At 53.0% G+C, this 23,335-nt stretch overlaps 2 protein-coding genes across 3 annotated transcripts; one reads left to right on the top strand and one right to left on the bottom strand.

Annotated features, from left to right (window-relative positions):
* Positions 1 to 85: 85 nt before the first annotated feature.
* On the top strand, positions 86 to 1,088 carry HIGD2A (HIG1 hypoxia inducible domain family member 2A). The gene is made up of 2 exons (XM_043465842.1): positions 86 to 299; positions 670 to 1,088. Exons 1-2 carry the CDS (start codon positions 146 to 148, stop codon positions 834 to 836), a joined length of 321 nt encoding a protein of 106 aa, XP_043321777.1. The 5' UTR covers positions 86 to 145; the 3' UTR covers positions 837 to 1,088.
* A 2,038-nt stretch (positions 1,089 to 3,126) lies between these two features.
* Positions 3,127 to 23,302, bottom strand: CLTB (clathrin light chain B). Of its 2 annotated transcripts, XM_043465836.1 has the most exons (6): positions 22,892 to 23,302; positions 17,670 to 17,713; positions 8,776 to 8,893; positions 8,435 to 8,546; positions 6,691 to 6,744; positions 3,127 to 3,575 (listed from the first exon to the last, which is right to left on the bottom strand). In XM_043465836.1, exons 1-6 carry the CDS (start codon positions 23,076 to 23,078, stop codon positions 3,404 to 3,406), a joined length of 687 nt encoding a protein of 228 aa, XP_043321771.1. In that variant the 5' UTR covers positions 23,079 to 23,302; the 3' UTR covers positions 3,127 to 3,403. The 2 variants fall into 2 exon arrangements, with proteins under 2 accessions (XP_043321771.1, XP_043321772.1); XM_043465837.1 differs by lacking the exon at positions 6,691 to 6,744 and having other exon boundaries at positions 22,892 to 23,299.
* Positions 23,303 to 23,335: the final 33 nt, after the last annotated feature.

The raw sequence follows: 23,335 nt of genomic DNA, 5'->3' as shown, positions 1-23,335 counted from the left end.
CCGGGTACTATAACTCCCAGAATGCCACGAGCGACCGCGCCTGCGTACAACGTTCAGCAAAGCCCTTTTCCCTGCCCCCTTTAATGACCTCATCAGGAGGCGGGGCTTAGCGTCCGAATTTTCGCCTACTGCTGTTGCCCGAAACATGGAGACTCCTGGCCGTGTCACTCCGGAGGCACCTTTTGAACCGTCGCAGCCCCCAGTCATTGAAGGCTTTAGCCCCAGTGTATACAGCACTTCGGAAAGCTTCAAGGAAAAGTTTATTCGCAAGACCCGCGAGAACCCACTGGTACCCATAGGTAAGCAAGTGGGAGCTGTTGGAACTGTAGACCAAGAGGGCAGTGATGCGGAGGGAATGAAATAGGGGAGGACCGGGACCCCAGTGGGGTGACCGGAATGAGAAGGGGCCGGGCGGTGAGGGGTGAACGTGATTGGAGTAGGAGCTGGACGGGATTGGGGACGCTGGGACGCGGCGGACTCTGACTCCGAGGACCCCCCCCCGCCCCGGCCCTCCTTCTGCCCACCCCTCCCACCTCGGCCCCACCTCACGGCGCGCTCTCCTCAGCTCCTGTTTAAGGATATCTTGACCCTGGAGAGGGAAGCCCAAAGAGGGGAGGGGCCCTCTGGAGCCGGACCTGCCACTTCCCACCTGCTTTGTCGCCTCTTCAGGCTGCCTGGGCACTGCGGCCGCCCTTACCTATGGCCTCTACTGCTTCCACCGTGGACAGAGCCAGCGCTCCCAGCTCATGATGCGTACCCGGATCGCCGCCCAGGGCTTCACGATCGTAGCCATCTTGGTGGGTCTGGCTGCGTCCACTCTGAAATCTCGACCTTGAGCCGGCGGCCTCGCCTTGAAAGCTTCACGGAGACGGTGTATACAGCATTTCGGAACCACCAGTCCTACCACTGAAATATCTCCCTCATCTCCCCTAACAAGCCCTGTATCAGTGCGGGTGGAAGTGGCCAATTGTGTAAACGACAGATTTTTTTTCCCGGAATCTCGGGTTCCGTTCAGTTTGCGTGTTGCCTACTCCTGTTTGTGCTGCACCTTCGCCACTTCCTACCTAATAAATTCTCATTCACTTGTAGTTCAGTGAATTCGTTCCCACTCTCACCGCCATGGCTTTTGGTCTTTGGTTTTAGGAGAAAACAGACTAAAGACTACAGGGTCTTTTAGAAATCCAGTAGTCTACTGATTCTCAAACTTTCCTGACAGCAGTCACCCCGAGGTATTTATTAAAAGTAGGCAGTCTTGAGAGTCCCTTGGACAGCAGGGAGATCAAACCAGTCAATCCTAAAGGAAATCAACCCTGAATATTCACTGGAAGGACTGATGCTGAAGCTCCAATACTTTGGCCACATGATGCACAGAGCCAACTCATTGGTAAAGACCCTGATGCTGGGAAAGATTGAGGGCAGGAGGAGAAGAGGGTGACAGAGGATGAGATGGTTGAATGGCATCACCGATTCAATAGTCAAATTTGTGCAAACTCCAGGAGATAGTGAAAGACAGGGAAACCTGGCGTGCTACATTCATGGGATAGCAAAGAGTCATGACTTAGCGACTGAACAAGACAGTTTCTACAGTGATGTTATATGGGGGGGCCAGGGTCAGGGGTGGGGACTGATCTTTCCAACAATTTTCAAACTTTAAGTAGAAAACCTTCCTTCCCATGAGCCCTGCCATGCTTCTGCCCTCCACTTGGGTTCCTGACTCCAGTACCACCTCCTGAGAACACTTAATGCTGATCTAGACCATCCCAGCTTGGTTCTTGACGCATCTTCCAGGGCAGGAAACCGAGGCTTACAGACACAGCCTGATGTAACAGAAACAGCGCACAGGGTAATCCCAAAGCTTGCCAATGATTTGTGGCAGCACCTAGTATTTTATGGTTAAGGAGAAAAGGAGACTGGAGATCTGAGCAAACTCAAGGAGAGGCACCTCATGAGTTTCTCATTCAGGTAAAGTCTCAAAAACAGGTGTTCCTGATCTGCTGCTGCTGCTAAGTCGCTTCAGTCATATCCGACTCTGTGCAACCCCATAGATGGCAGCCTACCAGGCTCCTCCATCCCTGGGATTCTCCAGGCAAGAACACTGGAGTGGGTTGCCATTCTGCAGTCATCCCTAAGGTGTTGAGTCAGATTCTGTTTCCTTCCGTCCGTGGCACCATCAGTTTCAATACCAGCTGTATGACTAAGGCCAGCGAAGCTTCTTGCCCCCACCATGGTCTTTCAGCTGTAAGAGAGAGATTCTAAGTGTGGTGACCCTTGGCCTCCACACGAAACAGACATGAAGTGGTGAGGGCTATGGCACTTCTAGAGAGGATGGCCACTATTTTTAACTTGTTGCTGTTCCTCCCCCTCCAACCCCCACCAAAAAAAGGTTAGTTGAAAGTCCTAACCCCAGTACTTCAGAAGGTGATCTTATTTGATAATAGGGTCTTTTCAGAGGTAATCAATTTAAAATGAGGTCAGTAGGGTGGACTCTAATCCAGTATGACTAGTGTGCTTATACAAAGGAGAAGTTTGGACACAAAAGCAGACATGTATAGAGAACAGGTGATGTGATAATAAACTCAGGATTGTAGTAATGTATGTACAAGCCAAGGAACACAGCTCCTTCCCTATGGCCTTTAGAGGGATGGTGACAGCATGGTTTCAGACTTAATGACCTCCAGACCAGTGAGACATAAATTCTGTTGTTCTAAACCAGACAATGTGGTTATGGCAGTTCTAGGAAACTAATACGGTTGGCAATTAAATCTTTTTAAACACTTCAGATCACAATGGCTTGAATGTAACCTGTGTGCAACCTCTGTTAAAGGGGGAGAAGGTATAGTCACTGATTGTTTCTCCAAAATCCTTATCTCACAGGCTTGTTCGATCAGAAAGGGTTGAAGTTGCAAATGCATCCTGTGAGAGGTTGGTTGTCTCCTCCTGGAGCTAGAGGCAGCAGACATAGATGGGTTCCCTCACTTCCAGCTGGGAGCTCCTGGGTTACCAGGGAAATAGCCTTACCTTCTCTCTAGTCCATGAAGCTGGGGAGGTTCTAAGCACAAACCAAGCCCTGACACCAGTTGTGGCTTCCAGAGAAATGAGAATGATAATAAATAAGTGTAAAAAGAGTTAACAACACACCCTTTAAGCCAAGAAGAAAAAAAAATACATCAGGAAGGACAGTCACAATTCTGTGGACTGAGAGGTGTGAGGGGCTGGGCCACTGGGCCGTGAGGGAATGACGGGTGAGGGGGTGAGGGTTCCCCTTCCCGGCCCCCGGGAGATGGGGAGGAACGGAATAGGCTGTGTAGCAGCTGTGGGAGGCATTGCCGCCCCCTGGCCAAAGCAGCTGCTCCTCCTCTGCCCGGCCGGGCCCCTGCTTGGCGGCCATGCTGCTGGCAGCCTCCTAGCGGGACAGCGGTGTCTGCTTCAGGGACATGAGCACCGAGCGCAGGCGGGACACGTCTTTGCACTGCTTGCTGCTCTTGGGGTTGAAGTCACACAGCTGGGCCACTTTCTCCCACTCTGTGCCCGGGGTCTCCTCCTTGGATTCCTTCACAAATGCCTCCTCAGATGCCCTGCAGGTGGAGACAGGAGAGAGGTTTCAGAGCGGTCTCTCTTCCCCGAAGCAGTGATGCTCTGCTCCCACGGAGCAAGGCTGTTTTGCCCAGCCTACTATGGGGTACTTTACCAAGACATCTCCTTCCCGGTTCCATGACCTCTGACCTCAGGCCAACAGGAACACCTTAGCCATCAGAGGAACCCTGGGTCCTGCCTCAGGGCCTTTTTTGAGGTCTTCCCTCAGACCTGCTCACAGCTTGTTTCTTGTCATTCAGGTTGAGTGAGGGCCTTACCTCCTGAGAAAAATTTTCCCTTGTCACCAAAGCTCAAGTAGCCTACCCCTGCACCAGCACTCTCTGTTCATCACCTCTCCATCAAGAGTTCCCAAACTGGGTCCCATCTGTTTATTTTTGCTTTCATTTCCATTACTCTAGGAGACCAATCCAAAAAGAACAGTACCGTGATTTATGTCAAACAGTATTCTATTTGTAGTATCTGGTCTTGCCTTTAGATCTTTAATCCATTGAGTTTATTTTTGTGTATGATGTTAGGTGGTATTCTAATTTCATTCTTTCACATGCAGCTTTCCAGTTTTCCACCGTGTAGCTGATTCACTTCCTTGTACGGCAGAAACTAACACAACATTGTAAAGCAATTATACTCCAATTGAAAAAAAAAGGAAAAAGAGTTCCCATGCTGGGGCTCCTGACACCTAAAGGCCCTTGGAGAAATCAATGTAATACCTCAGCTATTTTCAAAACTTCCCCAAACTGGATGGGACATTTACTAACCACCAAACTGAAATCTCTGATTCGGCATTGCCTCAGGGTCCTCTGGATCCTATGAGTGTTCCTCAGAAAATGTTGTGGTCAAAAATGTGTAAAAGAATCAACTAAAGAGGATCTTCAAAACAAGTCACCCGTATTTGACTACAGAACTCTTTTTAGCACAGAATGACTATTCTCTCAGCCTGGGGAATGCTCCACTGGAGTCTTTGCTTTTGGTTAGAATCAGATTAGGATGGAAAGTGGTCGTTTCTTCATCAGAAGTTCTGGCTGATAGTTACAGAAGCCACTGACGAAGGAACAATGGGGAAATAAAGTATAATAAATGTAGTTTTGTGGACAAAACCTAAACGTGGGAGTCATTAAGAGAAAGACAATAAGGGATTCTGGGCTGGGGAGGGCTGGGTCTGTGTTCTGTTTGACAAGCAAGTGTCCTTAAAGCCCCTCTCTCCTTAGCAGTCCCCCTTGCATCGCAAGCAGGACCATTTCTGCCAAGGGCTAGGCACTAGCTGATGGCGGGTGATCACTCTCCAGGTGATCCGGCGGGATCCAGGATGAGCCGGCCCTGGCTCAGGCGACCCAGCCCCTCCCGGGGGATCTTGCTTCCCTGCTGGGTGCTCATTTCCTAATCTATAAAGTGAGAAGCAGTGTCTCTTCTTTGCTGATCCGTCTCACTGGTCTGAGAACCCAGCAACACAACATGTGTGTGTGGGCTTGGGAAAATGTAAGGTTCTGAGTGGAGCTGGCTGACCAGCAGGGCTGAGGGGAGCGATCTTTGAAGCTCTCTCTTCCAGGTCAAAAAGTGAAGTGAAGTGAAAGTCGCTCAGTTGTGTCCAACTCTTTGCAACCCCATGGACTGTATAGTCCAGAATTCTTCAGGCCAGAATACTGGAGTGGGTAGCCTTTCCCTTCTCCAGGGGATCTTCCCGACTCACGAATTGAATGGGGGTCTCCTGCATTGCAGGTCGATGCTTTACCAACTGAGCTATCCGGGTCAAGAGGCTCCCCTCTAACCTTGCTCTCAAAGCGGGATTCATGGTCCAGCAGTCACCTCTTCAGGCACAACGGGAGCAAAGAACCCCCTGCGATGTTCTCCAGCACCAATGCCCTTTTGCCATCCCCACTCTCCTGCTTGAAACCTCCCATGGCTCTCCGCTACCTTCAGGATCAGGTCTGAGCTTTTAAACATCACACTACAGGCTTTCTTCAAGTGGCTCCAAACTGATTTTTTCCCTGCCCCCCATACCCCAACCCCAGCCACTGCAGGTCACTAGGTATTTCTCCTCTCATAGTCTTTGCCCCACCAGCTTTTCCCATCAAGGACACCCTTCTCTTCTCACCCTCCCCACACAGCAAACTCCACCTCACGCTTTAAGGGCCAGGGGCGGTCCCGCATCTCTGAAGCTTCCCCCACAGAGGGTGGTTCTGTGGGAGCCCTGCGTGTCCTTGTGAGCAGCTCTTATCACAACACACCTCCAACCATGAGCAACTTAAGGGGATGGACTGTGTGCATATTATTCCTGTTGGACCGGAGATTGGCACTGGGTAAGCACCAATAAGTACTGGATAAATAGGAGGGTGGACAGAGGAAGGAGTGGAAGGCTGTTATTTTGGTGTGTCCCAGGTTATGTGAGAGGAGGGTTAGCCCAGACAGCAAGAGAGGGCTGCCAAGGGCGTACCCAGGGCGAGGAACAGCAAATATTTGGCACATACCCACCAGGCAGTCATCAGACACTCATCACTGCTTTTTTTTCTCCTTCAGCTTCACAATCCCTAACACACCACCCAGCTAACTGGGTTAGCTGGTTTAGGGTTAACTGTGATTAGGCACAGGACCGGCTAGACCCCAAACCAGGAACGTGAGACAGGCCAATGGTGGTCTCACCAGGGGCTCGCAGCCAAATTCAGGCTGGAGCTCTGAGAGGAACAGCGCACTCAGGCAGGAGGTGGGGGATGGCAGGGCATGCTTTATACCTCCAGCACCAGGCACCCCATGCTTGTTTTGTTCAACAAAAGACTCACCCCACCTCCCACCTCCCACCCCAGAGAGCCATCTCAGGGCTGGGGTTGTTGGGCTGCTTGGCCCTTTGCCTCTATCACCTGAGGATGGCCAGCATTCTTTCCTTGTCTCTGCTTGGATTTAGCAAATCTGTCTCAAAGATGCTCAGGACACATTTGCCAGGGGGATGGAGGTGAAGGCTGGTGCCTGGGTCCACCCTGCGGGCTCACCTCCTTCTCTGATCACTGCCCCAGGCCCAGCCACACTCATTCATACCCCACCAGGGAGACTCAAGAAACTGCCAGCCGCACACAGGGGCCCCAGCAGAGGAGCAAAGGAGACACGTACACGTAGCCGATGATATCAGCATCTGGCTGCTGGTAGAATGCTTTGTCAGCGATCCTTGGGGGAAGGGGGTTAGGTGAGGGGAGAACAGCAGGGCAAGGTGGACAGACAGGCAGAGGGTTAAAGAGAAAGAGAAATCAGCATTAGTACCTCCAGCTGGAGACGTGTTAGGAAGCACAGTTCTGGAAGGCTCAGCAACTCTCCACAGCCCAGAGAGGAGAGCAGAGATCCCCCACCCACCCGAGGAGGGGGCCCTTTCTAAAACTCAGCCCTTATCCTGTTACTCCTCCTGTTCACAAATCTTCAGTGGCTCCCACAGCCCATGTCTTCCCAGCGCTCACATTCGAGGCCCTGCACACGTGAGTCCTCACTCCGGCCCTCCCTCCCGCCTCTCTCCCTGCTGCCCAAGCATTTCTTGGACAGAAAGAAAGAAAGGACAACGGCCTCTTTCACATCATGTTGTGTCCTGGTCTCCTAGTTGTCCTCCAAAGCCCAGGTCCCCAGACCTAGAGGCCCACTCCTCTGCACACATCCCTTGCTTCCCACATCCCTTGTTTCCACAGCCTTCCTGCAGAGGCCCTGCTCCCGAGACCAGCCCAGCACGTTTGCCCACTGCTGAGCTCTTTGAGGACACAGATGCGGTCCTTCTCATTTCTGCCTCCCCAGGGCCCAGCCCAGGGCCTGGCAGGCAGCAGCTTGTTGAAACGGAAGCTGGAAGCTTCCCAGAGCCAGCCTTCCCCTCCCTGGCGGGTCTGGTGCCTTCAAGGGCACGGCCTCAAAGGCAGGGGCTGCCGGGCGCTCTCTGGGCAGAGAGCGTTTCTGCAAGGGGTTCTCTGGAGGGTCTCCACTGTCTTTCCTGCCCAACACCTGTCCTTCTTCTTCCGGGAAGGGCATCCTTATTGTCCTGTAAAGCATCAGCTGCCCCTGCCCAGTCCCTGTGGTTTGTGTGGGATCGGACCCCACACACAAACCAAGAAATGAGACCCCATCTGGGTCCATCAGAGAGTCTCTGCTCCTGGGACAGTCGCTGGGCCTGGGATGAGCACGTGACCCCACACCAGATCACCTGAAGCTGCTGGGGGCGAGAGGCTTACTTTCACTGGAGTTGCCAAGAAAATAGAGCAGGCGTCTGGAGCTGCCGGCGGCCACCTGGGGCCCCATCCCTGGGGTGTGTGCCCAAGAGTGAAGGTGGGGGGAAGGAAAGCAGGGCTGAGAGACAGTAAAAGTGAGCACTGATGGACTTCGTTTCAGCCGGAGCCCACTGTGCCCGCCCGCTTCCCCCTGGCCTTTCCAGTTACATAGGTCACGAATTTCCCTCTACTCTTCAGCCACTTCTGAGTTGAAGTGTTGTCACTTCGAGAAGCAGGAAAACCCTGCATTAGTTCTTCCCCCCAGCCAGGCCTGTGTGCTCTGTGATGCTAACCGTGGCCACAGGGCCCCCGGTCCAGCTCTTGGCCAATGGGTTCTGGGTCACCTGGCTCACATTCCAGCGGGTCCTAGACCCTCGTCCATCGACTGGTGGACTCGCTTTTCTCTGTTGCGGGGAGGAGGCGAGAGCTTACAGTCACCAGCTCTGCAGCGTTCAGGGTGCTGAGCTCCACAGGCCACTGAGGAAACAGCCCTGGGGGTCTGGCTTCTCCTTCCTCCATGTTCTTGCCATCAAATCACCCATCCTTGTGACAGTCCCCCACACCATGGCTCCTCTCATGTCCCCACAGCCCCCTCACGCCCTGATAGCTCTGCTCACCGGTTGTTGATCTTGTTCTTCTCGACTTGTTCACTCTGGCGCTGGTTCCATTCCTCCAGGTCCTTCTTGGCCTTCTCCCGCCACTCCTGCTCCATCACTTTGGAGGCAGCATCTGCGACCCCCAACAGGTGAATGAGCAGCCGCTTTCCAGGAGGAATGTGAGGCACAGCTGCCCTGGAGGCTTCTCCCCTCAGCCCCGACCTCTGCCAGTTCCCACACTAAGGAGCCCCATGTACTCTCAGGCTTCCCACCCGACCTCGGTGATGGTCCCAAACCACCACCCCAGTGGGAAGCCCTGTCAGGGGGCCCGGCCCAGCTCGCAGCCTCAGCCCCGTCCTCACCCAGCTCCTGCAGCCGTTTCCGCTGCTCCTCTCTCCACTTGCGGATGCTCTCGGGTTCCTGAGTCAGCCTGTCCGCCTGGGCGATTGCGGCATAGCCATCCGCTGGACCATTGGCCTCCTAGGACACAGACAGACGCCAGTGTACCCAGCCTGTCCACCTGCCCCTCTGTCTCTGCTCCTTGACTACTCCTTTCCAGTTACATAGGCCACTGATTTCCCTTTATTCTTTAGCCACTTCTGGGTCAAAGTGTTGTCATTTCTATAAGCAAGAAAACCCTACACATCGGTTTTCTTTAAATCCCTCACATCTCAAACCACGTCATGCCCACTATCTCCTGTGACTGTAGCCTGCCTTTGCACTTGCGGTGCCCTCCACCAGTCACTCTTTCCCCTCTGTGACCCTGGGCAAGTTACTCAGCCTCTCTGTGCCTGACTTTCCTCATCACAAAATGGGCTACAGAACAGCACCCACTCCATAGGGTTACTATGAGGATGAACTGAGTTTTAAAAGCGTAAAGAACTTCAACTGCTTCTTGGCACACAGAGAGAGTTCCCTGTGTTTCTATCATTAAAGTTCCACTCTGTTAGCTGTGGGCTTCCCACGTGGCTCAATTGTAAAGAATCTGTCTGCCAATGCAGGAACCACAGGAGACTGAGGTTTGATCCCTAGGTGGGAAAGATCCCCTGGAGGAGGAAATGGCAACTCCAGTATTCTTGCCTGGAGAATCTCATGGACAGAGGAGCCTGTCAGACTACAGTCCATGGTGTCACAAAGAGTCGGACACGACTGAGCACTGTTTTATTCACCCAGTAACACACAGGCCCAAATGGCCTCACTTTATAATACATTTACTTGTCTGTTGTCTGTCTCCTCTATCAGAATGTCACATTTGTGACAGCAGGGATTTTCCTGCCCTGTTCCCTGCTGTGTCCCCAGCACCCAGCACAGTGCCTGGCACAGAGTAGGTACTCTGTAACTATTTACTGAGTGAACAGTCCTGAGATAGGCAGGGTGGGCTTAGCTAAGATTGTGCAGTGATGGGAAACTCAGACTTGGAGACCAGACCATCTGGGTTCAGATCCCATCTCTACTCCCTGCTACATGTGTGTAACTCAACCTTGCTTGACCCCAGTTTTCTCATCTGAAATGAATATGATACTAAAACTACCTCTAAGAGCTGGTGTGAGGATTTGATGCAACAGTACTTGTAAGAAATTTACAAGAGTGCCCGGCATGGAGCGATGGCTCAGCAAATGATAGCTAGAATTATTATTATTATTCATTCTCATCTTATAGAGGGTGGAAACTGGGGCCAGGAGAGACAGCACAATGTCATGGCAGAACCTGGGCTGGAGTCCAGGCCTCCTCTGACTTCCAGGCCGGGCTCTGCCCAATTGTCCAGGCTGCCTGCCAGGGTAGGGGACTCCAAGCATGGCAGGCTGAGAGCTCAGCCCAGACAGGATGGGGCTTCCCTCTGTTCTTGAAGAGCCAGAGCTTTTTTATGATCCAGCCCATCTCTGGCAGTCCCACTCTGGCCTCTGTCCGCCCGTGCATTCCTGTCTCCACCCATCCCACACCCACGCTGCCCCGCCTTTGTGCTTTCGGCCTGCAATTGTCTCCCCTCCTTCCCCCAGCTAATGAAATCTTATTCCATCCCAAGTTTCTAGCTCAGAAGTCACCAGCTCTGGGGTATTTCCAAACCCCCAAGCAGACCACAGCCCTTCCTCTCCCCGTGCTCCTTTGCCTTCTACCATGCGAGTCTCCTGGCTGGACTGGGAGATCCCTGTCAGCAGGGCAGAACCTTGTTTACAGCCCTATGAACCTGTCCCTCCTTTCACTGCTCTGTTGCTCAAGGACTCGTCAAACTGTCATGGATCCCAGTGTTGTTTAATGTCTTCTCCCCACCCAACAGCGTCTGTCCAATGGGGCCCACACAGCTGGTGCTCAACAAGCAGTGGCCATGTGGATGAAGATCCCCCTGGGACCAGCATGTGCCAGTTCAGAGGGAGGGCTGGGTGTCTGTCCAAGGGGCTGTGGGCAGCAAGGTGGAGGAGCACGCAGATGGACACAAGAGCTGCATCTCCCTGGGGAGACAGAAGGGCAGGCCGAGGGCGAGGCAGTGCTGCCTGGCTCCTTGGATCAGACCACCCTTGGGTGGGGCAGCTGGGGCACTACCCTTATTCCTCCTCCCTGTCCAGCATTATACTTCAATTCAGAGAGTCTCTCATGACATCTCAAGGGGACTTTCGAGGGCCCTAATCTCAACAACACAAGTTGATCACAAGTTGATGTAAGGTGAGCCCCACCCTGTTTCGTTCTGGGAACAACCTTGTCCTGAGTCCAGGCTACCAGGACCTCTACCCAATCCTATAGAATGTCCCATCTGCAGACAAGTGCAGTTACTTTGGTGTCTATGTGTTTATTCAGGTGCTACATTTTATTTCTTCTTGGTACTCATGATATCTTAAAAGACTGGCTTCCTTGGTGGCTCAGACAGTAAAGAATCTGCCTGCAATGCGGGAGACCTGGGTTTGATCTCTGGGTCAGGAAGATCCCCTTGAGAAGGGAATGGTGACCCACTCCAGTATTTCTTGCCTGAGAAACCCCATGGACAGAGGAGCCTGGTGGGCTATAGTCCTTGGGTTGCAAAGAGTCGGACATGACTAAGCAACTAACACGTTCTGATTTTCTTTACTATCTGCCCCCCACCCCTCCCCAGTAAGTGAGTTCCATGCAGACAGAGACTGTCTCTGTAAGTAACTAGGACAGGGAAGGCCTGGCTATGAGAGGAGCTCAACATCTCTTGAATGAATTAACATATGTTTATGCTTGGGGACAGAGATGAACAAGCTGGCCCATCATCCAGGAGCTTGGCAGAGGGAGTTCCTCACAAATGCAGACCATGACTTGGGGTACATGCATAACATGGGTCATGAAAAGAGGGGGGACAAGGGAGGGCACGACCTTTCTAGCCGAGGAGCACAGTAGGCTGGGAAGAGACAGGAGAAAGGCATTTCAGACCAAGAGTTGGCAGCGTAAGGACCACGTGAGGCTGGTGCCTTTGGGAAAATGTGAGTACAGACATGCTGCCATGTGTGGATGAGATGGGTTGAGAGAGGTGGGCTGGAGGGGTAGAAGTCATTCCATGGTGTCCTTCAGGACTCACCATCTCCTTTAGAAGTGCGTGCGTGCTCAGTCGTGTCCGACTCTTTGTGACCCCATGGATGGTAGCCTGCCAGGCTCCTCTATCCATGGAATTTTCCAGGCAAGAATACTCAAGTGGGTTGCCATTTCCTACTCCAGGGGATCTTCCCAACCCAGGGGTCGAACCAGCATCTTCTGTGTCTCCTGCATTGGCAGGCAGGTTCTTCACCACTGAGATACCTGGGAAGCCCCACCATCTCCTTCAAGACTGCCCTAAAATTAAGACTCACAGGTTAGAGTGCTTAAAAACTTGCAAAGAACTTTCAATTAAATGGTTCTCTTTGGCCTTCACAAACCTTCATGGTGGGTTTTATTATCTTTGTTTTACAGGTAGGAAAAAGTCTAGCTTCAAAGTCCCAAGGTCACCCAGCCAACAACTGGCAGAGCCAGAATTCAAACTGAATTCCTGGGTGTAACACACCAGCCACACATAGCCAGCAGGGGCCAAAGTCACTTCTGTGTCACGTGATTTCCTCCCTAACACGTCTACCATCCCAAGATTAGAGACCGTGCCCTGTCCTCCCACTGTCCCAAGGCCCACTCCCTGTCTCTCTCACACTTGCCTTCATACCCTCCTTGGCTCACTGAGTGGCTAGCTCAGGGATAAGAAGCTTCTAAGGCTACAGAGCACTCTTCTCAACAGACCTGTGGGGACAGCAAGGGAGGGCTTCTCATCCCCATTTTACAAATGACAAATCCAGCTCAAAGCAGCGACTAGTCCAAGGTCGTCCAGCTGGGAAAAAACAGAAATGAAGCCCAGATTGTCTGATGCCATCCAGACTTCACCGCAGCGCCTCAGTCCGGGTGTAGAAGCAGCTGGAGTAGATGCTGGGGACGGAGGGAGGTTAGGAGGGTTGAAGGGAGTAGCCTGGAGCAGCTGCACCCCACATCCAGGGGCATGGCTCAGTGTGGCCCCAGCAGGTGGTGCCCAGAGCTGGCTGTGCCCCAGGCTCTGAGTGGAGAGCCCGGTCAAGCTGAGCCCGCCTCCTCCACCAACGTGGCCCACTGACAGGCTCTGGCTGGGAGCTGTTTCCGCCCCCCTACACCCCTATGCCTCCCACCTGCAGGCACACGGCCCGCACCTGTGGTCTCTTCCGGCTCCCCCAGCACACCCTTCCCTGCAGCAGCCCCAGACTGAGCATCTTATCTTCTGTGCCTCTGCACGAGCTGTCCTCCCAGCCAGGACCACCCACCTCCCCCTGGGCAGCCTGGAACCCACTTCCAGCATCCGTTTCTGTTGCCCTCTCTGACTTCCGTGCAGCAGCTAGCGGCTGAGACTGCTTCAGGTCCCAGCTCTTTCCGGCTGTGTAACCAGGGCTATTAAACTTTCCTGTGTGTCCTCCTTCCCCTCATCAGTAAAGTGGGGATAATGAATGGAACCTACATGATAGGAGTGTTGGGAAGATGAAATGAGTTAATCCATTAAAGTTTTTGGGTGGTGCCCAATGCAGAATAGCTTCCTTGGTGATTCAGATGGTAAAGAATCTGCCTTCAATGCAGGAGACCTGGGTTCGTTCCTGGGTTGGGAAGATCCCCTGTGGAAGGGAATGGCAACCCACTCCAGTATTTTTGCCTAGAGAATCCCCATGGACAGAGGAGCCTGGCGGGCCACAGTCCTTGGGGTCACAAAGGATCGGACACAACTGAGCGACTGATACTTCCATTTTATGTACAGTAAGAACTCAGACTCCTGGCTCTTGAGACCAGCCCCACACCTGAGCCCCTGCTGTCCTGCATGACTTTCAAGTCTGTCACTTGGACTCTTTGAGAACCAACAGCCATTGGATTTGCCTCTACATCCAAGGCCTTGAGCACAGCGCATGGCACTCAGAATGTGAGCTGACTAAATGAAGGAATGAGGGGCTGCCTGCAAAGCGATGTGGAGGGCATGGGGAGAGCCTGGGACACAGCATCAGAGGGACTTGGGCTTTAAGTCCCCTCCTGCCACTCACTGGATATGCGACCTTTAAGAAGTCCCCTCCTGGATGCTCCATAGGTGTCGTCACCTGTCAAATGGGAGTGACAACATCCCACTCCAGGTGTGAAGTGGGCCTGAATATGATAACTGCCCTGCAACCGCTGTAGCCCATAGGCTTGGAGACAGCACATGTGCAGAGGGCAGAGCTGCATGGCTCCGCAGCATCGCCCATGGCAGCCTCCCCACCATCAGTCGGCCGGCCACCCTGCACCATCACCACAACCAGGAGAACACAGCGGTGCTGCAGGCAGACGAGGTCCTGAGAAGCTGTTTGCTGGCTCCCCTTCACCCACTCATCTGGACTTATTTTCCAGCCCTGCCCCTGCCAGTGAGCAGTGAGGCTGGAAGAGTCACGGGATGGGCTCCTCCTCAATCACTAGACTGTCCCAGTGAGGAAACAGGGTCAGCTGCCAGGGGCCTGACAGCCCGGGAGGGCTCGCCCAGGGCTGCAGGAATGCTTGGAGCCCCTCCCAAGCTCGAAAGGGAAGGCATCTGGGAATGGCCGGGACCAAAAGGCAGGAGGCGACAATCAGGGCCGGGCTCGACTCGGCCCGGCTCTCTGGTGGCACCCCTCTCCCGAGGGACCCCTCCGCTGGACACTGGAGACCACCACAAGGGCTTCCGGGGGCCAGGCTGGCCCAGCACGTGCTGTGACACCATGGGTAGCCAGGAGGATGAGGCACAGCTGATCCTGGGGATTGACCAGCTAAAGCTGAGCTGAGCTGAGCTGTTGATTCCTCTAAGTAGCTCAGTGGGCATGATGGCCACGTGAGTGGAGGAAGCAAGAGAGCTTGTGTAGGAGGAAGGTGTCCTGCTGGGGCCTTCTCTCCCTGCCCCTGGCAGCAGCAGGAAGAATTAGAATAGGTTTGGACAGGCTTATCCTTAGGCCTTGTTGGGGATCAGGTTCATAGCTGGACCCGCAGTGGCCCATGTGCGTGTTGCGTACCAAGTCGCTTCAGTCGTATCTGACTCTTTTCAACCCCATGGACTTCTCTGTCCAGGGATACTCCAGGCAAGAACACCTGGGTTCTTGCCTTGCAGTGGGTTGTCATGCCTTCCTCCAGGGGATCTTCCTGACCCAGGGATTGAACCCATGTCTCCTGTGGTTCTTGCACTGCATGCAGATTCTTTACTGTTGAGCCACCAGGGAAGCTCCCAGTGGCCCACAGGCTTCCAGAAAAGATCAAGTAAGGTAGCAAGAAAGTTCTGTCCAGGACCCTTGAAAGTCAGACCCTGCTCTGTGCTCCATCCTAAGAGAAATCTGCAGGGGCTTCCCACCCGCAAGCTGGCCCCTGTGGCCTGCCTGGTCCAGCAACAAGGGGATGGAGCAAAGGGCACCAGATCAAGAAATTTAGATGAACCTGAGGGCTTCCCAGTTGGCTAGTGGTAAAGAACCTGCCTGCCAAAGCCCAAGATGTAAGAGACGAGGGTTTGATCCCTGGGTCGGAAAGATCCCCTGGAGAAGGACATGGCAACCCACTCCAGTATTCTTGCCTGGAGAATTCCATTGACAAAGGAGCCTGGTGGGCTACAGTCCATGGGGTCGCAAAGAGTCGGACAGGACTGAAGTGACTTAGCATACACTGCATACATATAGATGAACCTGAAATTGGCCACTAAGCTTCTGAGTGACTTGCCTCATCTGTGACCCCCTTCCCTGCCTGTAAGGATGCTAGCGTGGCACAGATGTGAAATGAAAGTGAAAGTGAAAGTTGCTCGGTTGTGTTCAACTCTTTGTGACCCCAAGGAATGACTATACAGACCATGAAATTCTCCAGGCCAGAATGCTGGAGTGGGTAGCCATTCCCTTCTCCAGGGGATCTTCCCAATCCAGGGATCCAACCCAAGTCTCCCACAAATGATTCACAAATAAACACACCTGGGGTTGTTCTTGGTAGCAGTGAGAAGAAAATTCCCACTGAGATTGGGGAGGAAGCCTAGGGTTTCTCAGATTCATTCAATACAAAGTGAGGCCAGGGGGCAGGATGGGAGAAGGCCTCAAGGTGCTAATGTGTAGAAAGGGAAAATTATCTTGCTCCTGGTGTTCTAGGTACTATGGCCCCAAGTATATCTCCAGCTCCAGGGCCACTTTAGGTCACAGACCTTTTGGATCAAGCCAAGTCCTTTGAAGTATGTGCAGGACAGGGGCAGTCTGAGTCTCCATGCTCTGCCTAACTGACCAGGCATCAGTGCTGCTTATTTGTAGCTCTCAGGCAGGCCCAAGGAGACACGAAGCTCTTAAAGTCCTAGAGACTAACTTTTCTAGCTTGCCGGTAGTTGAGTAATTTTCCAGAAATGGGACTTGGCCAGTTGCCCTGTGTAAGGTACCAGCCCATCCCTCTTACATAAGAAACTATTGTTTGTTCTCCCTGAGGATTTAGGAGGCCAGCTCCTCCATGAGGCAGAGCTCAGGAGATCTTGCAGCAGTCAAGGGTCATTGACCCAGTCCAGTGGGAATTAAAGTTCGTCTGGTGAAGACTGTTGCATCTGTGGGGTCCTAAGGATACTATTTGTGTTCCAAATTCTTTAAGTACTTTTAATATGATCTGTATATGTAGGAAAGGAGGGGGCTTAGGTGAGTGTGGAGAGAAGTTTTTAACTAGAAATATCTTTGATGTGCTTAGTCGCTCAGTCGTGTCCCACTCTTTACGACCCCATGGACTGTAGCCCACCAGGCTCCTCTGTCCATGGGGATTCTCCAGGAAAGAATACTGGAGTGAGTAGCCATGCCCTCCTCCAGGGGATCTTCCCAACCCAGGGATCAAATCCGGATTTCCCGCATTGCAGGCAGATTCTTTATGGTCTGAGCCACTAGGGAAACCCAAGAATACTGGAGTGGGTATTTACTAGCTGTGGTTTTTTTGGGGGGGAGGGGGGTGGCGGGGGGTGGGGGAAGTGTGAGAGAGAGAGTGTGTGTGTTACAGATCATTACAAAGAATTTTAAAACCACTCAAAGTGAAAGCTTTTCCTTACCCTCCCTCCCTTCTCCCACAACCTTGGGGTTAACAGCTGCCAACAGTTGGTACACATCCTTTCAGATCTTCATGCAAACGTATTTCTAAAATAAAACACAGGACCATACTGTGCATATTACTCTGCAAGCTGCTTTTCGATTTTTTATATTATGGGCATCCTTTCACGTCCATACAGAAAGCTCTGACTGCTCTTTGTAACAACAGCATGGTTTTCCAATTTACCTACCCAGGTCCTCAAGAATGGGCACGTAGATGATTTCCAGTTTGTCTGCTACTATAAATAATCGTACAAAGAATCTGAGTGTCTCTGTCCAGCTATTTCTTTAGGAAAATTCTGAGAAGTGAAATCTCTTTTAACTGGGTCGCACGCAGTGAAAATGCGCAGACATGGTAGAGATGACCGCTGGGGTCAGCCTCCTGCCAGTAGCAAACACGTGCAGGGCCCTGTGTTTCCTTTAGTCCATGCCACTGCGAGCCACTTTCTTTCTTCCTTGGCAAGCTAGACATTACCATGGGCAACCTGAGGCCATACCCCATCGATCCCTATCTGTGTGGTCCTTATTCTTCATCCCCTTCTCCTACACAACCAAAAAAAAAAAAGTGTCAAAACCTTTCTTAATGTTCCCATCCCAATGAACAGAACTTGAAGCCCTCTTCCTACCCATGATGGGGGCCAAAAAGTTACTGAGACCCAGGCTGTCAGTCCCCCCCGCTGCGAGGACAGAATCTTGCTTACCTGAAACACATCTCCATTGACCGTGGTCCCCATGTCCTCAGAACCTGATAGAAAGAGAACAAGAAGACAGCATTACTCATTGCTCAGCTTATAATAAGCAGGGTCCTACATTAGCGACTGAGCCAACCTCTCTATATATCCGTGTGTGTGTACTGACTTCCACATATGCAGACATCATGTACACATAAACAACCTGGGTTCAGTCCTTGACTGTTCACAAAGCCTTCTCATAGCTGTTATCACATCTAATTTTCACCATAGCCTTGTGCTGAAAGGCACAAGGTATGTTATCAACCCATTTTACAGATTCTCAAACTGAGGCCCAGAAAGGCTACGTGATTGCCCAAGGTCACCAGCCAGTAATAGCTACTCACCTACCTGAAATTAATTTCCCCTCAGCCACAGTTAGGAATGGCCTGATTACCTATGGGGCCTATGCCCAGTGAGCCAGCAGAGGAGCTGGAATCTCAGGGCAGGTCTGCGAGGGCTCAGGAAGAAGGCACTGCGCGTCTCCGCTTGTCCCTGAGGTGCCTTGAGCAACGGCTTCACCTGGGAGAGCAGGAATCAGCCCCTACCAGGCAGCACCTGGCCTGTTTTTCCTCCTCCTGCCCCTCCCAGAAGGATTTACTGCGGCCCTCACCTCAACAATGACTCCTCCCGGTCCCTTGCCCTGACACCCGATTAGTCACAAATTCCCGTGACTTCTGCTGCAGCAGGAACCCTTAAAGTTGGGGGTCCCTCCGCCCCCCCGCCAGGCCCGCCTGCACAGGTACTAGTGGCAGTGAGCACCTAGAGGGACACACCTGTGTCCAAACCCTCCCCACTGTCTTCCCCAGAGCCAGGTACCACACCTGCGGCTTAGAAAGTGCTCAGAAGCTATTTGTTGAATAGCAAATGAATCAACGCACTAAAGAAAGAAGGACTAAATGGCTTTTGTCCACTCACAGGCCTCCCTGCCTCCATTTCACCCTCTCCCAAACCTCTTTCAAACCAACCGCCATGGCTGATGAAAAGCATACACTTACCTACATAACTCTTTTAATTAAAAATAAAATGAACACAAACTAAAATGAAAGCCACTTTCTGTGGACCACGGCAGCCCATAGGGTCTGCTCCTTCTTTGGAAACTTGACAGGTGCTGTTCCCTCTCCCTGGAAGGCTCTCCTGCTCCCTCAAGCCCTTCAGCCTCTGCTCAAACACTGCCTTATTAGAGGCCTTCCCTGACCATCCCTGACATTTGTTCTCTGCACCCCACTCCCCCCCGTACAGTACTTTCTCTGTATCACCTAGCACAGCCTGATACGTTTATTTTTGTACGTGCTAGTTACCTGTCTACCCCACTTGAAAGCCCTCCAGGAGGGCAGGGACTTTGTTTTGTCCATCACTGGGATCCAGCACCTACAACAGTGCCTGACACACAACAGGTGCCCAATAAATATTTGTTGAATGGATACATTGAACCATAACTCATGAGGATTTTGCAACCTGGCCCTGCCCATTTTTCCTGCCTCACTTCCCACCAGTCCTTCCCACAAACCCTTTTCTGGTTTCCGCCTTCCCCAAACACACTATGCCACATTCCATGCCTTTCTTCCACTTCCCTCACCAAAGAATGCTCTTGGGGATCCAGTCGTTCTCCAAAGCCCAGTTCACCAATCACCTCCTCTGCGAAGCCCTCCACAGCTTCCCCTTCTACCTTGAGCACTGATGGAAGGTCTCAACTACTATGGAGGATCCCCAAATACTATATAGCACCCCCCACCCTCTTACATGATTACTGTGACCTCCCATGGGTCATGCATTCCCTTATCAGGCTCTGTATCCCATTCAGCTAGCTCCTATGGGTGAGCAGTCAGTATTGGCTAAACAGAAGCTGAATTGCTCTTTGGGGGCCCGCTGTTGTCTGCAGGGCCTGAGGACTCTCAGAAACTGCAATGCCTCTTAGCCAGGAGCCGCGGGAGGCTGTACAAGACCACCCCAGATGGACAAGTACACTTCACCAGCCAGATAGAGCCGTGAGTCACAGTGACAGTGCTTCCAGCTTGGGGACTAAAGGGAGGGGTCCTTAACCCCATGGAAAAAATCCCCAGCAGATATAAATTCTAATCAATTTTGTTTTCAAACAGTGATGGATTTTAGCCAACAGTTGTCAGCTGTGCTCCCTGCTCGTTTAGATGGGGTTTCTCCTGCACGGGTGGCCTGGTCCCTAAATCAGTGGCAGCGTCTTCTCCAGGGGCATCTCCTCTACAGGGTCTGAAGTTACCAGGGTCCATTCATGAAGCTGGTCTGTGCACTTGGCATTTCTGGAGGCGAAGCTGTGCCCCCTCCCACACTCCACCCTGACCAGTCCCAGTCTCAGACCCCTCAACCGCAGGAGCGGCCAGGGGCCCCCCCCTGTCCTTCAGGAAGTCTCTGCAACCCAGCCTCTCAGTCCCATGGGTGCTCCCCTTCGGAAATGAGGCTTCAGCCTCCTTGGGAATCCACACACACCCACACACGGAATTACGAGTTTCCGTCCTGACCAGCCCACAGCACGTTAAGAATCATGTACCCACAGCCCAAAGCCAGCAGAACAGGAGTGAGGCAGATAGGAGTCCCAGGGATAAGCTGTGGTTGTGACTTCCCTCAGATCCCTAATCCTTTTTTGGGACGGGGACAGATGGGGTCCAGAGCATTTCTGGGAGCTTACTGAGTCCCATCAGGGGAAAATGGGCTTGCCCAGGAAATGACTGGGCAAGTCCAGGGCAGAGCCAGGCAGGGCGCATAGAAATCTGGGTGTGAAAATGTAAACCTCCTGGGCCCTACCCAAGGCTGATAAATGGAAACAAAGTATCTATTGCTCAGGCTGGCTGCAACTCCAGCCCCAGAGGAGGGACTCAAAGAAGCTCAGGCTCAGGCCTACTGTAAACAGTTTTGCCTGAGGTACATGCACGCATTCATGCTCCGTCCTGTCCGACTCTGTGCGACTCCATGGACTCTAGCCAGCCAGACTCCTCTGTCCATGGGATTCTCCAGGCAAGAATACTGGAGTGGGTTGCCGTGCACTCCTCCAGGGGATCTTCCTGACCCAGGGATTGAACCCGCATCTCCTGCATTGCAGGAGGATTCTCTACCACTGAGCCATCCAGGAAGCTCCCCCTGTCCCCAAAGTCAGGGCACTCAGCACAAGGGCATCATTTAAGAGATAAGACTGAGAAGTGATGAGTAGTGCTGGCTGCAGGAGCTTCCGTCCAGCTTCCAGCAGCCTAAGGCACATTTTTTGCAACTTATTCAGGCTTCTGGCACTCATCACCGGTCTCCGGGGGATTACTTACTCATCACCATCTAGACCTAGGAGGGTCAGATCAATTCTATCCTATCTGGCCACCTATTGAGCCGAATCCCATAACTCCTCTCAGATCCCTGTGCTCCACTCAGCAGGGCAGCTGAGCATTTGCAGCTTTAGTGATTGTTGAGTCCAGGAGACCCTCAGAGGGCCATGTCCCTGCTTCTTTCCCTGCCACCTCCGGTCTGGGGCCAACCTGTACCACCCCTGCCAGAGAGGGAACCTCCCATCCAGGCCATAAATCCCTGGAGTCCCACCGTCCTAGGAGAGGTCACAGCCTGTTCAAACCCCAGCCACCTCTGCAGCCCTGTGCCTGACTTCTCCCTGCTTCTCTCTTAGCTGGTTCTGACATGGGCTCTCCCAGCAGGGCCTCTCCCATGCCAACCTGACTGGGGAAGCTGGTAGTCTCAAGACGTGGGCCCATATTTTCTAGGAATTCCCTGGGGTGTGTGAGGGTCTGTGCCAAAGTGCTAGAAGCTGCTGCTCCTTCAGAAGACATTCACTGCTGACTTGGTTAGGTAGCAAAAGACCGCCCCCCCCCCCTCCACATCCCATCACCTCCCAGGGTGACTGCCACAGCATTTGAAAGAATGTGGAGCCCAGAGTTGAGAGGCCTGGGATCTATTTCAGGTCTGTCACTCACGGCTGTGTGACTTTGGGCAAGACACTCAGGCTCTCTGGGCTTCCAGTTTCTTACATGTGACAAAGGGCTTGTTATGTTTCTCACAGGAAGAGGATACAGAGATGCTCAAGCCCCTCAAGTCACAGGAACTGTCTTATTCATATCTGTATCCCCACTGCATCTGGCACACAGTAGGTGCTCAGTAAATGTTGAATGAATACAAATATGACTATAAGGAGCCTTACTTGTAAACATTTTTTTTTAAATATGTAAGCTACCACTTATTCCAACAGGCCCATAAACCCCCACTAAAATGACATTAACAGGAAACAGGGGCTGTTTTGGATGCGCCCATGAAAATGATAGCTAGTTTTTAACTTTAAGAAATTGTTCTTTCAGGCAGAACTACAGCAGGAACATTGCTGATAAACACGCTATTGCAAGGACCAGGCCCCAAACCCTGAGCCTGAAGCTAACCCCAATAGCCCTGGACCACCTGTGCAAAACCACTAAGCTCCAAACCCTCTCCAAACCCAGGAGGGCAGGATCACATCTGACTCAAGCCCTCTGTACCCCTGCCCCCATACTGGTGTCTAACTCAGAGCCTGGCATATGGAAGACAATGTGGCCAGGGGGAGAGGATTCAGAGTCTGAGAGAAATGGTTTAGTCCTCACTCTGACACTTACTAGTTCTTTCAGTAGTGTACATTTTGAGCCTTGTTTCTGCCATCTCTGAAATGGGTTTATAATGCACATGAAATGATGAAATGTTAAATAAAGTGCCTAGAACAGTGACCGCAGGATGGCAGGTGATCCTCCAGGAAAGTCTGTAAGTTCTTAGAGTGCCTCCTGCTTTCCCAACTGAAGGAGGGAGCTAAGTCCAAGGTTCCGGGAGGTCTGAGGTCCTGTGCACACTCGCAGGGCTCAGCCCGGGGCAGCCAGCCTACTGGGAAGCTCGAGGCTGGGCTGCGTTGGATTCCAGAGACAGGCAGTGGTGGAGCTGGCTTGGGAATGAAATGTCATGACGAATTTCTATGCCGGGAGCCACCAGATCCTCAGCCCCAGGCGGGGCCTCAGATGGGGAAGGCCACAAGATCCCCCTCCCCATTTCCTTCTCCAGGTCCCCCTCAGGTACACATACAGCCCCAGGCCCGCTGCTGGCCGGCCACAGCAGGCCTTCTTCGCTCTACCGCAGGGCCCGGAGGCCGAGGACCCCGGGTGCGAGCCCCAGATCCCCCCCCAACCCCCAGTACCCAGGCCACCGCGCTGACTCACCCCCACTCGCGGGTCCCGGCTGCGCGAGGCCCCCCTGGCTGCCGGCAGGTGCCCCGAAGCCCTCGTCATTCTCTATGCCCGCAATCTCACTCTCCTGCTGGGCCAGGAAGGCAGCCGCCGGGTCCTCCTCGGCCGCTTCGGGGGCCCCGCTCTCCGACGACGAGAAGAAGCCAAAGTCATCAGCCATTTTCCCCGCGTCTCCGCCGAAGCGTCCGTCTGGTGCTCGGCTGTGCCCGGCGCGTGCCCCGCGCTGCGCCCGGCGGCCACGGCACTGTCACCCGAGCACCCCGGGGGGAGCCGCTCGGCCTCGGCGGGGACGGGCTCAGCGCGGCGGCCCCACACTTCCTCTCCGCCACCGGGCCCGGCTCGCCTGTCACTGCGGCGGCAAGGCGGGAGGAGCCGGGACGGGAATGCGGTGATGTCACCGGCCGAGGGAGGAGGCCC

This window comes from Cervus canadensis, chromosome 4 (assembly GCF_019320065.1).
Source record: "Cervus canadensis isolate Bull #8, Minnesota chromosome 4, ASM1932006v1, whole genome shotgun sequence".
In the NCBI taxonomy this organism is placed as follows: domain Eukaryota; kingdom Metazoa; phylum Chordata; class Mammalia; order Artiodactyla; family Cervidae; genus Cervus; species Cervus canadensis.
This window is presented reverse-complemented; position numbering and strand designations above follow the sequence as displayed.

What these genes read in the sequence shown, in the direction of transcription:
- HIGD2A (XM_043465842.1), top strand. Translation starts at nt 146, where the DNA reads ATGGAGACTCCTGGCCGTGTCACTCCGGAGGCACCTTTTGAACCGTCG. An exon ending in GAACCCACTGGTACCCATAG is followed by an intron (nt 300 to 669) that starts GTAAGCAAGTGG and finishes TCGCCTCTTCAG; the next exon opens with GCTGCCTGGGCACTGCGGCC.
- CLTB (XM_043465836.1), bottom strand. Translation starts at nt 23,078, where the DNA reads ATGGCTGATGACTTTGGCTTCTTCTCGTCGTCGGAGAGCGGGGCCCCC. An exon ending in TCAATGGAGATGTGTTTCAG is followed by an intron (nt 8,894 to 17,669) that starts GTAAGCAAGATT and finishes TCTGTGTCCTAG; the next exon opens with GAGGCCAATGGTCCAGCGGA. An exon ending in GAAACGGCTGCAGGAGCTGG is followed by an intron (nt 8,547 to 8,775) that starts GTGAGGACGGGG and finishes TGGGGGTCGCAG; the next exon opens with ATGCTGCCTCCAAAGTGATG.